Below are 17,019 nucleotides of genomic sequence, written 5' to 3' on the forward strand. Positions count from 1 at the left end.
TTTAACAGTGAGCAAGAGGATAGTGTTTATTTTCAATGCACAGGATCAATAGTGTTTGCAAACAGTACAACGCTTTGCAAAATGGAAGGACTATTAGTGCCGGTGGAATATTAAGCAAAGGAATCACTCAACACCAAATCTGCAAGTGGTGCTTTATAGAATCAATAACCGTAAACACAAAATCTCACTTACATCCTCTCAATAAAGATATTCATTTTACACCCTATTTTTGGACACAGGAGTTCGTCGCCCTCCACTTGTTAGGGAGGGTGAAAAAATAAATATCTAAATATGATGATGAATAACATTCCCCCATTGAGTATGAGTATTTAAATGTAATAGGCATAACTTTTTTGCTGAGCAAACTTCTAAACAAACTGATTTCACATGCATTTGTGTTGATTACCACAAACCACCCACTTTAAGTGCACTTCCGTGAACAGGTTATTACACAATTTTTTCATTTGTGTACTTTAAAAAAAAAAGTGTGCATTAGAAACTCTTGAAATTCTTGAAAGAAACAAAGAAAGAAAGAAAGAAAAAGAAAGTTGTGTAGTGGTGAACGCAGTTGGTGTACTGATTACAGCAAAATGTGACAAAGAGGTATGTCAGCAGATGCACAAGTCATAACATCGACTGAAGCTTCTGCACTGGAAACACCAATGAAACAAACAGCAGTGTCATTCCTGCATCGTGTTTTGCTCTCGCTTCTTCGGTAATGCTGTCTGTCTCCATTACTCATCGCTTAATATTCCCACGGCAGTAGTGGGATTAAAAAAAAAACATTCATTGCCATTTTCTTTTACATTTCTCTGGAAATTTCTTTCCAAAATTTGTGTTACACTTGGGTGAAAACTGGGCGATTGTGAACGCCTACTTGGCTATTTTCATTTCTGTGATTAAGAATATTTCGTGTCATGTTGTCTTTCACTCGCCATGTGCTGCCTGACAGCCACTCTACTCATTGAATACACTTTGAATATACTAAGTAACAATCATTTATTCGCCAAAGTTACCCAAAACATTCTGCAGAAGGGCCACTGAGCATCTTTATATGTCATTATCCATTAAAAGAAAAATAAAGACTGCCCCTCACTTCAGCTCTGACCCTAAGCAATGACACAGGACGATTTATCTGCTTTCGGGGTTGGTGAGGAAGGTGTGGAAGAAGACCGGAAGCTTTGGTACTGATTTGAGAAATCTTGTGCCCTGGATTGATATGAGGGTGTGCTGGGTTGATATGAGGATGTGCTGGCTCGGTATGTGGATGTGCTGGGTTGATATGAGGATGTGCTGGCTCGGTATGTGGATGTGCTGGGTTGATATGAGGATGTGCTGGCTCGGTATGTGGATGTGCTGGGTTGATATAAGGATGTGCTGGGTTGATATAAGGATGTGTTGGGTTGATATGAGGACATGCTGGGTCGGTATGAGGATGTGCTGGGTTGATGAACAGAAACAGTGGGTTTCAGAGCTGGTGCTGGTTTCGGAGCTGGTGCCGGTTTCGGAGCTGGTGCCGGTTTCGGTGCTGGTGCCGGTTTCGGTGCTGGTGCAGACGCAGCACCGTAAATATCAGCAAGCGGGTGCGTGGTCGTGTACTGCAGCAGGTACTCGGGGTAGATCTGCTGCATCTCAAAAACAACATAGATGGAGGGATTCAGAACGTCATCCACGCAGCTGTCATAGCGGTCCCCGCTGTCCTTAGGAGGAGGCCGGACGTAGCTGGAGGAGCCCTTGGTGTAGTGTCCCACCAGCAGCCGCGCGACGAACATGGATCTGACATCAGAGCCACTGGTGTAGCTGTGGGAGTACTTGGCATCCCGGGCAAAATAACTACCTGGGTTGGGACACAGACAGATGGTTAAAATTTAAAATGCCATTACGCTGTGTGTGGAGAGGTGCTAAGGGCTGCACATAAGGAGCATTTCATTATAGATTAATCTGCAAATTATTTTTCTTGAATTAAAAAAAAACATATGCTCGGGTCTAAAATGTCAGAAAACGCTGAAAATATATATGTTTCACAAGCATCATATCAAACATTTTTATGTAGACACATTGTTTTAATACATCTGAAACATTACTGCACCAATATTGGAAAACTGTTGACTTACTTTGATACTTTCACACACAAACAATGGGATTTTTGAAAAACAATGATCAGTATGTGGATATAATGACTGTGGATAAAAATAAGTATCAGAACATGTAGAAATCTGGTATTAAAAAAAAGAGAAAGAAAATGACGTCATTTTTTGCAGCCTTTAAAAAAATGACATTGATATATTGTTCAATGAACCCATTTGCGTCAGCACGGCTGTCGTTTTTGCTGTGTATTTTTTGGGGGGGCTTTGGAGCACCCCTGAGACAACTGAGATGCATCGTCTTGGGAGAAGCTACGACCAATGAGTCTATACTGGATCAAATCCCTCTCAAGCAATACTAATGAACAGCTTAAAAAAAAAAGTTAAAAAAAAAGTTTTTTCGGGGGCACCGTTCAGCTCAGTTGGTAGAGCGGGTGTCCCATGTGCAGAGGCTTTTTTGGCTGAACTTTAAATGTGTGTAGTTATCTTTCCTTTTTTGATACGATAAAACAACCTCACATCTTTTGTTCTCAAACAGCTCTCCAGCTCACCTTTGCCGTAAGCAGTCCCGTGGGTTCCGCAGAGTCTCCAGTCGATGTTGTCCTGGCAGATGGCGTCCACGTATTGGTTGTCGGTGCCGTGGAAGAGTTGCTTCTCTGTCACATGGCGCCCGCCGTTCTTGTCCTTCATCTGCATTTTCTTCCTTTTTTTTTTTTTGCAAAAAAGAATGAGACAACTTAAGTGGAGCTGAAACACTTAGGATCATGTGCCAACAGGAAGTGAGACTGTAACTTTTGTCAGTTGTAAAATGTTGCAAAAGACCCAGTTTGACTGTAATCTCTCTCTGAACTTTTCTGCTACTAGCTAACATTAGCCACCGTGAGCTACGTGCTGTCACGACCCAATCCCTCAGCAACAGATCATATTACAGATTTTTCAATTTACATTTTTAAAAAGGAGAAAGATTATGTGTTGTTTAAAGGTCTACATATTCTGAGTAGACATAATAATAACAGAGCCAAGAAGACACTGAACATGCAACCAGTCAGATGGGTAAAACATTATATGCCAGACAGATGCCATGACTTATGACATACGTACAGCTGAAAGCTGTCCCAGAGAGTTTTGTTCTGAATCCTCTCGATTCCAACAATGTCAAATCCCGTCATGGTTTTGCAGAAAACAGCCTTGATCTCCTTAAACTCATCTGAGGAGCTCTGGAGGGAGACACGCTGGAAAACACACAGCAGAGAGAGAAGATGTCGCTTTTACCATTGCAGAAAATGTTAGTCCTGCGACTTTCCGACACGATTCCCTGCAGTAACTGATTTCTCAGCTGCTGCAAACATCCGCACGAGACTGTGACGTATTATCGCCTTTCAAATGACACAACCGACAGACAGCAGCAACTTTTATCACTTATTTGAGGTTCTATTTCTGGCCATGTGCCGAATCTTCGCCAAATATTTACTCTTTTTGCTCTGTTTTTGGTAGAGCTTCCAGTTAGCTTCACTTTTATCATGAATATAGCTATCCAACACGAAAAAGGTCAAGAGGTCAAAGAATTAAAGGTGGGAGCAGTGTTTTTCTGTGGGAGAGAGGAGCTCCTGTTGGCACTGACTTTGGGCCTTTTGAGTTTCAAGATCTTTTACATGCAGAAGAATCTATAAATGGGAAAAAGGGAAAAAATCACAAAGAATTTTGTTTCTCCTTTAAATTCCCGGTGAAGTTTATTGTTGCACTGCACAGATGTCATCTTGGACAATAAAATGTACTGCTACCTACCTACATTACTTATCTTTGCCACAGGTTTAAGGGGTTATTGCTAAAAGAAAAAAGGTATTGACCAGTGGGCTTTAGCTTTTAGCCTCTACCAGCAACTGAAAGAAGCCAGCATGTGACTCTTTGCTGTACGTGCTAAACCCACTAAACTTCTCTGAAGGTTGAATGCATGACAAGCCAGTTTTCCAAAGCAAACCAAACAGTTTTTAGCTGCAAAGCATCTCATTGGACGCTCCACACAAAGGAACCGCCTCAGCCGACAAGTGTTGCAACCGCATCTTTTGCTTTAATTACAGCGGAACATCAGTATGTGACAAAACCGGCCGTAAATTCTTTTGACCACAGGTAGCTCAAGCTCGTCTGGAAGTGCAGGTGCATGACGTCAGCCAGGATTCAGGCGCTTTACACTTTGTGTCCTGGTCAGGGTTCGGAAGTGTTTTTCCATTCCTCAGTGGCTGTCATTTCTCTCCGCCTCAGCATTAAGAAGCCAGCTGTATTTTACATTTTGAATTATTGTGAAAAACACAACTCATTTTCATCCAGCGTAACTCAAACCGGAGGAATTAGCTTCTTTGTAGGGGCCTATTCTTTAGCAGCAAAGTTACTACACATGTTGTGTTGTATGTGGGACTCACTGAACAGCGTGGCTCATTGACAGTGTTAGGGCTTTTAAAGTAACTCATTACGTTACAAGATTGCTGCCATTAAAAGGCAACTTTTTGCGTTACTGCGTTATCTGCAGAGAAAACATGTTAGAGTACGTAATAAAATTATGATAAAACTGACTTTGTGACTCATTGGACATGCTGGTTATATCGTCCAAGGGGCGTGTAGCCAACTGTACATTTTATGATCTTCTTTACAACCCACAATCAGCAACTCTGCAGCCTAATAATAGGAATGACAGATGCAATAAAACATTTTCAGCTGTTTATTGAGCTAACAATCTGACAGCGAAATGCAGAACTAATGTGTAATGTTACTTGTTACAACAACAAAGTACCCCAAACACTGCTCACCGATGTTCTTTATTGTTATTGTTAAAACCTGCTGCCCACATTACCCACAATGCAAATTAACCACTAAGTGACATCACATTTATCAGCTTAGAGGCTGACAGAAGCCTGAAGAATAAACTTTTACTGGCTTTTTGGTAAAAGGAATCCAGAGACACACTTTCATTTCTTGTTAGTGCAGAACAACATTCACTGGCTGCGAGACCAGCGCCAACATGAATTTAGGTGTTTACATGATAACAACGATACACAGGTTAAAATGTCTGCATGTCTTCTTTGCATGGAAATATTGGAAACTTTGTGTTGATTTTTCCCTTTTCGTCACACAATCACACCCACAGACAGACAGGACAAACAAAAAAAGAAAACGTGCAGCTAACCAACCAACTTGCTTGCTTTGCTAAACCCTTAAACAGAATGTACATTCATGCAACCTCTAATCCTGGGCATGAGTGTCAGCTGCAACTGCGGCGGTAGATACCTTGAATCCTATTTGAGGGATCTGTGTCTTGTCCCAGTGATCTGGCATGGCGGCGATATTAACTCTACCAAGAGGCCTTGTGTTGTCAGACAGAAAATTAGGGTTATTTTATCATGATGTACTTTGAAGAAGTGTTTCCAATACGTGGGATCAACGTAGTACATTCAGGACGTCGTACCTCACTCTCCTCGCTCGAACATCAGCCGCCGAAGCAAACCGGGGTCGTCTTTTCACAACCTTCTTCGTGCCATATTGCTTGTTTATTTGTATCATGTCTGAAGACAAAACAATACATTAGTAGAATAATGCTTTCATATTCTAATAGTTGTGAACACGAGATCAACTGCTTAATCTTTGTTTACCCTGGAAACTCAGTGAGTACGACTGTGAACCGGCAGTGAACTCCACCACATCTTTGTCGTTGTCCAGAAACTTCTGCTCCAGTTTGGCGCTGTCCATGTCTGCTGCTTTGTGTTTGCCATCCTGCCACACAACACAGAGAAGTCTGTTTTAGATCATGAAGAGTCTGCAATGGTCGGTGACCAATCAGGAGCCAGTTGTTATGGTACCATGAGATTACTGCCAACAGAAAATGTACATATATACAGCAAATGCAAATTTCAGGCAAATTACTGTTCACTGCAAATACGGTTGACTTCAGCACAATAGCTAACGGAGCTGTTTTTAGAAGTTAGAGGATAAAACCAACTGCATCTGCTCAGAGCCGACTAACTCTGGAGGAGTGCGGAGCCAGACTGACTGGACGAATGAGCACCCAGAGTCACAACTTCCATTCATCACCCTGACTGCAGCAGACTTTCACTGAGGTGACCTCCATTGTCAGGCGATTATGTTATGTGATGTTAACTGCTGGACTGAGCTTGAGGAGAAATGTACTTTACTTTATGAACGTAACATAGCAGAGGGGAGGGGGGGAAGAAGGGAGTCACCCAGAGTCTCTGGTGACTGTTTTTACATTCAAAGCTTCTATTGAAGCTTTTGAATGATGCTTCTTGTGGCTCTTTGTAACAACTGAAGTAATTTACTATCATAGCTAATGCATACATTGTTATTATAGTTAGCAGGGATCCAGAGTAACAACTTTCACCACGATCCCAGAACACTTGTTGTAAAATTAGCATCAGCATTAAACACACTTTTACTTCCAACTGTACTCAGTGATTCTATTGACTGTAAACATATTGTGTTGTCACATTAAACTGCAGTTCACCGTTTCGCGCTTCAAGTTCCTTAAAGGTGATGTTTGGATTGCATTGATCTTTTGTAGGCCTCTCACTGAGTAGCCAGCCCGTGATAATTACTGCAGTAACAGCATGAGAAAACAAGCTCAATTGTAGTCAGTGCTCGGCTCAGATTTTCCAGTTGCTCATCATACATATATTAAAAAAAAAAAAGCGCCGTTTGTCTCGAGGCCATCTCAATCTACATGTGCTGTTGCTCACACTTCAGTTAAGAAGTAACAATTCATTATTACTTGACATTTCCCAGAGTGCATGAGAGCTTGAACTTCTGCCACTAAAAAAAGCAGAAAAAAACTGACTACTTCCTCTGAGTGAAATGTGATCAATGTCAATAAATTTCATCATAATTTAGTGGAGATCAGAGATCTACCAGAGATTTGGTGTCTCTTACTATAATTCTCAGGCTGTATTCTTCTCTGGATCTCTGAAATCTGTAGCTTCCAGTAGGCTAATGTTCTTTTTGGAAGGACAACAGATAAACTCATGAGAAGGGTTTAGCTTTGAAAGTTAGGGAATTGATCAGCTAGCATGAAGGGGCCTTAAGAACTTTATTTCCTAATTCATCAATCCAATATGAGCGTGACAAATTCAGGTTTATTCAATCTGACTAATCTGCTGCTAATCTCTTTCCTCTGAAATGTTACCACACAGGCTGGACGCACACTTCAGGCCTCTCTTCCTCTTTTCATTTCATCGCGCGGCGGTAGAGCCGTACAAAATAAGATTAAAACCTAAATGATGTGCACGAGCAGCAGTGTAAAAATCAAAATACAGCAGGGACTAAACGAAATGTCTGCTCTAGACATGAAACAAAAAACTAAATAAGACTTGCACGGTTATGTAAACATCTAGTCCTCAGTTCAGCGCTGATTTACTAAACCATGTGTGGCAGAGATGAGGTGGGAACGTCAGTCATGTTGTGATTTGAGTTTTTCCAATTCTGCTCCTTCAAAAAAGGCAGAATCTGAGACCGCTCATTTCCACAACAGCTGTCAGAGTCCTCCACAGCCAGCGCGGCTCAGATAGCTGAGGATTGCATCAGACGGCCGATATCACATCATGGATTCCACTTCTGAGCAAAGCAGCCGCATCTTTCTTATCATGTGCAAAATGTAATAAAGTTAGTTTGCTGCAGTGGGTTGTTGTCACAGTGCATTTTAACGTTGTGGTGCAGCTACAAAATATCACTGAAACAAAAGGTACAGTGGCCATTTTTAGCCCAAATCAGCTCCACTGACTTCACACGCAGAGGCACGTTGTCAGGGTACATATCTTCAATGGAACTGTTGGCTGCTGCCGTATTTCCATGCTGCTCCGCGGCTATCTATAAGGAACCGTTTCAATGTTTCAACAAGGAAAACGCTGTTACTTACTCAGCCTTACAATGGCCTGATTCCTGTGCCCTTTGACGAACGTATGTCTAATACTCATTCTCCTTTTAGCCGTTTTTAACTAGCTGGTGGCTAACTTTGTCTGCACACTGTTTGGTGCTGAGCAGATAGCGTACAGAGGGATTTAAGGTTTTTCACTGAGGAAAGTCTGTCTGCTTTGAATCAACGTTGGTGAGAGCTGTGACACAGAGCAAAAACAGTAACCGAGAAAAAACAAACGCCCGAGCTAAAAAAACACTAAACAGATCTTTCCAGCTGAGGGGTACAGGAAATAATTCTTTGTGGGTTCATCAATTCAAGTTACCCTTCAAGACATTACATGGTCATCTGATCCACTGTTCTTATCAAAAAATCAATTAGAGCTGCTTTCAAAGATTACAGGAAATTGGCCACATGTTTTAATGGATGTCATGCAACTACGTGAACATTTTCGCCCAACGATCTCAAAAAAAAGAAAGAAAGAAAAAAAATAGGCATAGTTACTCACAGATGAAGCATACAGGTTCCACTTCCCAAACTCATCCTCCCAGTACCAAAGCCACTCAGTGGTGTGGATGAAGGTTGGCTCAAGCAAAGAGTTAATGGTGGAGAGTCGTCGGACTTTGTTAGGGCCACAGGTCATCGTGTCAAAATGCACCAGTGGGCTGCTGCTACTAAAGACAGAAGAATGGTTACACATTCATTCATACAATTACAGTCATTTTTAAAAGACAGAAATCAGTTGTGTTAAACCAATACATTTGTTTGCTGCAACATTTGAGCAATATTGGGATTTTCCCGGAGCAATTAATTTTGAAAAAAACTAAACAGATAATTTCCTGTGATTACATAAAAACATGTTTCATTCTCTGCCAGGTACACGAACGAAACACAGATCTTCACCTGTGAATTCATGCTGTACCAGTGAGAGAAAATACAAACTGACAGATTTTTTCTTTTTTACAAACCAAGTGTGTAACGTAAACAAGAAGATTGGTGCCACCCTGACAACTATATGATAAATATGACAAAGACGCTAGCAGCTAATTAGCTTTATGGGAGAAGAGTCTCCTCGGTTGGCCTGGCAACCGCATCATCATGGAACTCACTGCTTTTACTGCCAAGACATGACTAACTCTGCTCGGTTGATTGGTTGCCTTTGATGGTTGGGTTGGTTAGGTTAAAGGTCCAAATATTAGGGTAAGCTAATCTAAGATAATGTAGGAGGAAGTACTACTGATCAGAGGCAGAGTAGACCAGATCTTATTAAAAAGAAGTATCTAGAGCCATAATCCATAATGCTTTGACAAAAAGACTCCAGGTGGTCCCTGTACCCAGCCTGTCTGGACCTGTTTTAAGTTTTTATGCTGAGGTAATCGGCTGCTGAACGTTAGCAGAGCGTACCTGTTTGTTTTTGAGGGATCACAGTAGTCCCTCTCAATCGCCTCGCTATCAGGCATGGCGGTCCACTGGTCATTCTCTCTGACCTCCCATCTGTACGGCATCTTGTCATGAGCTTTAAAGCATCGATCTGGGAACACATGACACAACGTGTTTAACGCCACCTGAAGAAAACTGGTGTTAACGGTCGCTTCACAGAACACAAAATTACGTGTCGTCACTGGCACTCACCCTCGTGTATACAGTGTCCTTTGATGAAGAACATGCATATCTCAGTTTTATCTGAAGAAGACAAACAAAAAGCGTTGATTTGTATTACATGTCACACACTTTCAACAATTGACAAAATCTTTTGCAGCGGGCGTGGTTTACCTCTGACAGGCCTTCGCCTTTCTCCTCTGTTCGGCCCATCATCACGTTTTTCCTCGTTGTTGACAGCAGCAGTGATGTCACCAGTGGAATGGGTCCGCTGCAGCTGGTGATGGTTACCCCTATTGGCCCTGCTGCCAATGTTACCACCTCTACCTCTGTGAAATGTTAAGGTTTCAATTGGATTTGGCATTAGACTGGCTTTCGGACCGTCGGCGCTGCTTGCATCACCGATGTCGGCTGCAGCGGCAGCAGAGATGACACTGGAGCTTTTGTTTGGTCCATCGTCACTTAAGGCGTTGATGGCAGCAAGGAGGTCATTAGTGGAAAGGGCTCTCTGAGGCTGTTGATGGTTGCCCCTATTACCCCTGTTGCCGCGGTTATTCCGTCTTCTTGTTCTTTTTCTGTTGTGACCATCAACGCTGTCAGTGTCGCTGGCAGCGACCGAGATGTCACTGGTGGAGGAATTCAGCTTCTGCCAGTCGCTGTCCTGTAGACCACATTCAGTATACAGATCAAAGCTGTCGATATCAAGCAGGATGTCACTGTTGGAACAGGTTGACGGCTGCTGTTGACAATGGCCCTGGTCTCCTCCGTTGCCTCGATTGCCTCTGTTGCCCTGGTTTCCTCTGTTGCCCCTGTAGCCTCTGTTGCCCCTGTAGCCTCTGTTGCCCCTGTTGCCTCTGTTGTACTGGTTTCCCCTGTTGCCTCCGTTGCCCCTGTTGCCTCTGTTGCCCTGGAAACCACCTCGCTGTTGAAGGTTGGCCCTGTAGTCAGAGTACCTCAAAGCCACTATGTTTGCGTAAACTGACCTCAAGGAACGAATGAGGTCGTCAGGCACCCCTTTCTCCTGCAGAATTTTTAATGGCTGTTGGTCATTAAAGTCATGGTTCCTCGGGCAGCTGCAGTCAAGGTTCAGGTACTTCTCGCAGATATGCAGCCTCTTGCAGCCTATAGCAGCTTGACAATTGCCGAACATCCCCGCTCCATTGTTGTAATCATGACACACCTAGTAAATGGAGAGAGAAATAAATAATAAATAAAAATAACAAGGAAAAAGGACATTAGACATTGCAGCTGTGACATTGACAACTAATTTAAGATAGTAATTACACATCATGCAGCTACATATTTGTGTTGATCTGAAGTTCCGAGGCTGGTTGTTTTTTTGTTTTTTTTTGTTTGTTTTTTTGCCAAGTTAATCGTCTGCCTCAAAAGAACAAGTGAAAGCTGCTCTCATTCAGCAAGCTAACGCACCAAGACAACAGGAGAGGCAGCAGAGAGAAACAGCAAGTTTATAGACACAGCGAGGCACGAACTTAGTCAAGACTGCATTTGCACGAAAAATACCTAACCTTCCAACTACAGCTGGGCGATATGGCCTACAAATTGAATCTCCGATTTTTCACAAAAAACTCGATATACAATTTTGATCGATTTTTTTTCTCTCTCAAAAACAAACTACCAATGGCAAAGAATGATTTCTGCTACTGGTGGCTGCTTTTTAGCGAGTATTTGTGGGCTGCCACGGTCTTGTATATCTCGTAGTGAACAACAAGAGTCCTCCAAGTGACTAGCCAAGGTGGTTTCTGTGACTTTTATGCTGTCGCTGTTGCGTTTGAATACAGTGTGTTTTACCGTAAGTACCAGGTTGGCAATAAAGCTTGTCTTAGTTTGCTAAATGGGGAGAAACCTGAAATATGGAAAATAGGTGGAAGAATAATACCTTTCTTGATGTTTTTTGGGAACTCATGTTTTACACTCCTCTGCCCCCCCTCACGCAAAATAGCAGCAATTGCCGGTTGTTAAGCTGATGCTCAACATATTGCCCAACCCTAGTTTTAAGTGATCTTTTTTTTCTACATCTGTGTACCGTTCCTCATGCGGACACAACAGATGCTAGCTCCGATCCACTCTGCAAGCAATCAAACAACATGATTTTAAAAAAAAAACAAAAAAACAAAACTCCTCTGGATGTGTCTGCATGCAGTCAAACTTACAGGTGGCAGCAGCCTGTCGTCGCTCTGCATCAGCAGCGTACACAGCTCCGTCCTGCTCAGACTCTCCAGCCCATGGTGCCCCAGGACCCTCTGATTGTGATCAGACTCCAGCTCGTGGGAGAAGGTACATCCTCTCCTGTCGTGAAAGAACACGTCGCTCAGCCATGAGTTTGTCTTAACAGATACTCAGGAAAAATGATAAACTCTTGCAAGATCAAATATACAAAGAGGTGCTGGAATGCAACCTACTTGACTTATACAACACTCGTCTACAGTAAAATGCTGACCGGGATAAAGGTCACCATTTCACCTGACCTGTGAAACGCAGCTATGAATATGTTCGACACATTTGTTGTTGTCTTACTACTCTCCAGCTGACAGTTATGGAAACAAACCATAGGAATGCCTGTGTTTCTATGCTAAATGTGTGGCTAAAATCAGCAGCTGGTTAGCTTAATTTAGCACTGACACAGAAAACAGACGCCTTCACTTCCCTAAAAAACATAGTGCTGTAAATAGAAACTGTGTAACATGCAGAGAAGTTACAATGCTTTTTTTGTTTGTTTGTTTTTTGTATTTTACTTTATTACCCAAAAACAGCACAGGTATGACGTGTCATCCATTACCTTTCAACAAGGTCAAGCTAACCGCTTCTACCAGTCTTTGAGCTCAGCTAGCTTAGTAGTCAGCTAGCTTCACCTTTAGCTTACTCTCTGGCAAACTCCCTGCGCGGTTTTCACCAAAAATATCAAACCACTTCCTCAAATACCATGATTTTAACTTGGAAGCTCCCAATAAACTGGTGCAATATTGTCTTTACACGGTGGTCAATTGGCCTGCCAGCTGTACAATGTCTGTGTTTGCCCTAAGTATGCCAAAGCAAAAAACAAAAAAAACAAAAACAAAAAAAACAGCGTATGTCTTTAACAGTACCTGAACGCACCATAATTATTATGACAGGTGAGACAGGTGACAGGTGAGGTGTGTCCCTTAAAAAAAACAACATCAACTGAGATCACTATTAATGAGTCACAGGCGCACAGGCCAGTTTCAGGGCTTCCTGATTCAGGTCTCGCTTTGACCTCACACCTGAAGCGACTGTTTACCTCTGTCGAGTGAACTGGCAGGATCCGCTGAAGAGGAAGTTCTTACACAGGTGCAGGCCCTCGCATGACCCCGGGCAGTCCCTGGCCCTGCACAGTCTCAGCCTGGTCCTCGCCACCACCTTCGGCTGGCCGAAGGGGCAACAGGAGGCGAACTTCTCTGTGTTGCGGAGGATGTCCGACACGCTCGTCGAATCCCCTAAACCGAGGTTGAACATCAGATAGTCGGTGTTCACCGCTCCCTGGTTGGAGCAGATGAACTTCAGTATGACTGACTCCATCGTGGTGTCCGACGAGCAGGACGGCGAGTCTGCGACTGCTCAGCGACCTGCTCACTCCGGTGGATGAGAAGGAGAGAGGTCGGTATCGTTTCTGATGATTGGAAACCGAAACTTAACTTGTTTGAAATCGGGACGTGGTTGGGTGTAACGCCGCTGTTGTCCGCGTGGGGGCGCCCTCGTGCTGCGTGGCCTCATGCAGCCCTGGATTCAGATGAGGACAAGAGGAGCTGCCTTTTTTTTTCTTCTTTTTTTTTTTCTTTTTCTTTCCCTCCTCTGCTCTGTAGTTGGAACATCTGTGTGGCAAATCCATCTTGAGATCTCTATCGTGGACATGGAATTGTACAAATAGTTATGTCTTAACAATAAATGTAACAGGACCAGAGACGTCCTTCCTTTCCTTCGAGGATCAGATTTTAAAGGTTGCACTGTGTAGTTCTGGAGAGGGAGATCTTCATGATGTGCCTCAATAAGCAAAACAAACTAGCCTTCTTTGTTTTCATGACTGAATAAACAAACTGACCTTAAAGGGCAACACAGTTTACTTTGTTTAAATGTGGCGGACCCTGCCACATTTTCTAGCTTTCAAACAGCGTTCTTGGGACCTAATTGTGGCTGTAATTTCCTAAAATAATAATAACAATAAAATGAAATGAAAAAGTTAGTTTTTCACTCCCAGTACATTTCAGTTCTCACTTTCTGTCAGTGTGTCTGTAATCTGATTACTGCTTCTGTACTGTAGGTGTGTGAGATTCCATTTGCCACTTTCTTAATCCTATTACCGTGATCCCATTAATGGGATCTGTCGGTCGCACCTGCTTGAAGCCCTGCTGTTCCATGGATTTTGTGAAAACGCAGAAATTACGGTTGAATACACCTGAAGACTTTTTCTCACACCTGGCGAACTTGGAATATCTCCGACTGACTGGCTCATTGCAGCCACACAAAGGACCGAACTGATGTCATCCGACCACAAATAATTCCAGCTCCAAAATACAAGACTTTATGAAGCCTGCCTTCCAAAGACAGGTTTATTAACAGATGACCTCTAAGACAGGGATTGCCATGTGCCACAAGTTTTATATTCAGCTGTAACTGAGATTAAATTCTGTGGATTTGTTTTCACCGTATTATTATTTTTCTGAAGGTCAAGGCGAAACCCCCCCGCCTCCTCCAAAACATCCTAATACCATCCACTGTGATAACATCTTATCAGAGAAAAAAAAATGGATGAAATGAAATGAAGTAACATAAAACATGCAAATCCAATTATTTAGCAGGTCTCAGTCTGCGGCATCAGGATGTACGTGCAACATCCCTCAGCTTCCCTCGCCTGCGTTCGCTCATTAAATCGCAGCGCACTTCCCATCAGCCTCATCGCTTCCTGTCACCCTCTCTCCGAAGAGAATATACACACAGCGCACGATGGAAGGGATTTTTTAAAAAATGAATTTATTTTTAAATGTTTGCCTTTCTCGTCTGACACCAATCTGCCGCCCACCAGAAACTCTCAAGATTCACCATCAGATCTGACCCGGAGGCCCAGAATGCCTAAACACAAATCAATGGGGCACCCTCGTGGTCCGGTAATCTGAGATGCACGTAAGTGATGGGGCAGGGGGGGCGGTATGCTTCCGCACACATGGAGCCGCGGTGTGGTTTAAAAAAAATGATGAACAGCACACGTAGTCACCAGATCTCAAACGCCCTGTGGGAGATTTGAGAGATTCTTTGAAAGATGACATGCGATCTAGTTATAAGGTTTCAGAACCCCGATGATTGTGGTCTGAAACCTTATAACTAGATCTCACGTCATCTTTTTTCTTCTTCTAACCTGTCACTCATCATGCATAAGGTTAGTTAAGTTAGCTCTGAGCGCCATCTGTGAAGGGAAAACCAAATGCAATCAAGTGGTTTCTATGGAAATGACTTTGTGCAAAGGACTGGCAGATTCTGCAGCAATTAAAGCAACAGTGACATCTCTTTGACCACTTGGGGGCAGTAGAACAAGCTGTAAATACAACACATGGCATACTGAATCATCAGCTTGTAAAGTTTACCATAAATCCTGACTAATAATAAATGCTCTTTTAATACCCTATAATGTAAATCCAATATTCACTGCTCTTTCAGCTCTGTTTTGGTCTCCACCAGTTTGCTAAAGGGGGCTAAAATGCTCTGCAGAGTGATATTCATGGGGGTTTGTCATTTGTCCTCAGTTTGACAACCGCGTCATGGCTAAATTATTATCATGACTGAAGCCTTTGTGTTCTGAGAGAGACAAAATATGCTGCGTGTGCATCTTGTCTCCATGACAACAATGTCGCCGCTGCCCCTCAGCGCTTCGCTGTCCGTTTGTCTTAGTATTTGACATTGGGACATCGGAGCAAGGGAGGATGGAGAAAGAAGGGTTTTTCAGGTGGAGGCGCTGTGAAGCTTCGCAGTCCATGAAATACATCTAGAAAGCGTCACAGCCAAACAGTGTTGCAGCTTTTCTACCCTCCAATCAACAGAAGTAGATGGGGACTTCTTTTAAAATGTGAGAAAAACGAGCAAAACACAAAGTTGCCCTGGCCCTGATATACGAAACCTAACCCGAATATCCTCGGATTTAGATGATGATTCAATTTTCATTTTGCGTGAAGGCATCCTTTAATAACTCATTATTTTAAAAAAAACAAAGAAACAACTATAAATATGTCTTTACATTTAGACATAATTGGCTTTATTTGGAGTTCTTGTGTCCCTGCACAGGTTGATATCCCTGCCAGTCACCTTTAAGGAGCTGCACTAACACTGCACCTGATGCTGTCTCATTAAAAGCAGGTCGAGCCTATTGTGTAACCGCATTAAACTGTGATTAAAAAAAACAAAACACACAGACAACCAGTGTGTGTGTGTGTGTCTATCTGTCTGTCTGTGTGTGTGTGTGTGTGTGCCTCGATCGCACTTTTTTCAGCCCGCCAGTGCTCTGAGAGACCTGCTGCTGATTTCCTGCTACGGGTTTCCCTTTAAAAGGGGGCAAGGCTCAGTGCTGGGAATTCACGTCATTTCGCCGTTTTACACACATCCAGATCAATGAGAGAGAGAGAGAGAGAGAGAGAGAGAGAGAGAGAGACTCTCTCGCTCTCTTTTTTAGCCTCGCGCTTCCAGGAAGGGATTATTAACCAACACGCTGCCGACCCGTGAAGGGAAAACACACGCAGACAAAAGAAGTTTTTTCTCCCCCCCCCTCTCTCTCGCAGCGACGGCCATGGAGCCGGCCAGCAGATAGACACAGAGCACGAACGCCAGGCGGGCTTTTATATGACAAAAACAACTTATTCTCCCACAACAACAAGCCGAGCACTGGGACTGGACGCTTCTTTTTCTTCTTCTTCTCCTTCTCATCTTTCTTCTTCTTCTTCTTCTTCTTGTGCCGCTGCTGCTGCTCCCGCCGCTGTGTTGTGCTCGCACGGGAGATAGAGAAGAGAGGAGCACAACGGAAAAGTGGAAGGAGAAGGAGCGAAGTTGACGGGAGATAATGTCTGAACCCTCCTCCGCTGCGAACAAGGTAACACGCTCGCCTCGATTTCTTTTTTTTCTGTCTCTCTCTACTTAAAGATGGAATGCCTCTCTCTATGTGTGTGCTTGGCTTCACGTCACCTCTCCCCCGGTCGTTGTTAGCGCCGTTCAGTCGAGGCGCGTTTGTTTTGCCAGTCATCTGTTGCTCGCGGCTTCTCCACGCTTTTTTTTTTTTTCTTCCCCCACCTCCACCTCCACATCCACTCCGCCGATGATGGGGAGAAGTCGTGACCGTCTGCGACATACTCACCGTTTTTTATATATACTGCACGGGAAATATACATATATTTAAAGAAAAGTGATCAAAAC

At 43.2% G+C, this 17,019-nt stretch overlaps 2 protein-coding genes across 7 annotated transcripts in view; one reads left to right on the plus strand and one right to left on the minus strand.

The window, feature by feature from the left end:
* si:ch73-252i11.1 (uncharacterized protein LOC553517 homolog) lies at window positions 1-14,151 on the minus strand. 4 transcript variants are annotated; one of them, XM_037120996.1, is made up of 13 exons: window positions 12,872-14,150; window positions 11,766-11,901; window positions 9,769-10,774; window positions 9,628-9,678; window positions 9,400-9,526; window positions 8,504-8,669; window positions 5,726-5,846; window positions 5,542-5,638; window positions 5,364-5,439; window positions 3,186-3,316; window positions 2,636-2,787; window positions 1,532-1,837; window positions 1-1,495 (listed from the first exon to the last, which is right to left on the minus strand). In XM_037120996.1, exons 1-13 carry the CDS (start codon window positions 13,147-13,149, stop codon window positions 1,110-1,112), a joined length of 3,033 nt encoding a protein of 1,010 aa, XP_036976891.1. In that variant the 5' UTR covers window positions 13,150-14,150; the 3' UTR covers window positions 1-1,109. The 4 variants fall into 4 exon arrangements, with proteins under 4 accessions (XP_036976891.1, XP_036976890.1, XP_036976888.1 ...); XM_037120995.1 differs by having other exon boundaries at window positions 1-1,837; window positions 8,504-8,666; window positions 12,872-14,151; XM_037120993.1 differs by having other exon boundaries at window positions 1-1,837; window positions 12,872-14,149.
* A 576-nt stretch (window positions 14,152-14,727) lies between these two features.
* etv6 (ETS variant transcription factor 6) overlaps window positions 14,728-17,019 on the plus strand; it is a 33,988-nt gene continuing 31,696 nt past the window's right edge. For 2 of the 3 annotated variants that reach the window (XM_037120998.1, XM_037120999.1), the window contains exon 1: window positions 16,223-16,699. In XM_037120998.1, coding sequence (XP_036976893.1) covers window positions 16,670-16,699 — 30 coding nt within the window. In that variant the 5' untranslated portion in view covers window positions 16,223-16,669. Of the gene's footprint in view, window positions 14,749-16,222; window positions 16,700-17,019 lie in introns of those variants that run through there. The other variant, XM_037121000.1, reaches the window with a different exon arrangement.

This window comes from Acanthopagrus latus, chromosome 14 (genome assembly GCF_904848185.1).
Source record: "Acanthopagrus latus isolate v.2019 chromosome 14, fAcaLat1.1, whole genome shotgun sequence".
Lineage (NCBI taxonomy): Eukaryota > Metazoa > Chordata > Actinopteri > Spariformes > Sparidae > Acanthopagrus > Acanthopagrus latus.

Coding starts and splice junctions, on each gene's coding strand:
- si:ch73-252i11.1 (XM_037120993.1), bottom strand. CDS start 13,149: ATGGAGTCAGTCATACTGAAGTTCATCTGCTCCAACCAGGGAGCGGTG. Junction 3,317..5,363: donor TCCCTCAAATAGGATTCAAG/GTATCTACCGCC, acceptor TGTGTTTTCCAG/CGTGTCTCCCTCCAGAGCTC. Junction 2,788..3,185: donor CTCTGGGACAGCTTTCAGCT/GTACGTATGTCA, acceptor AAAAAAAAAAAG/GAAGAAAATGCAGATGAAGG.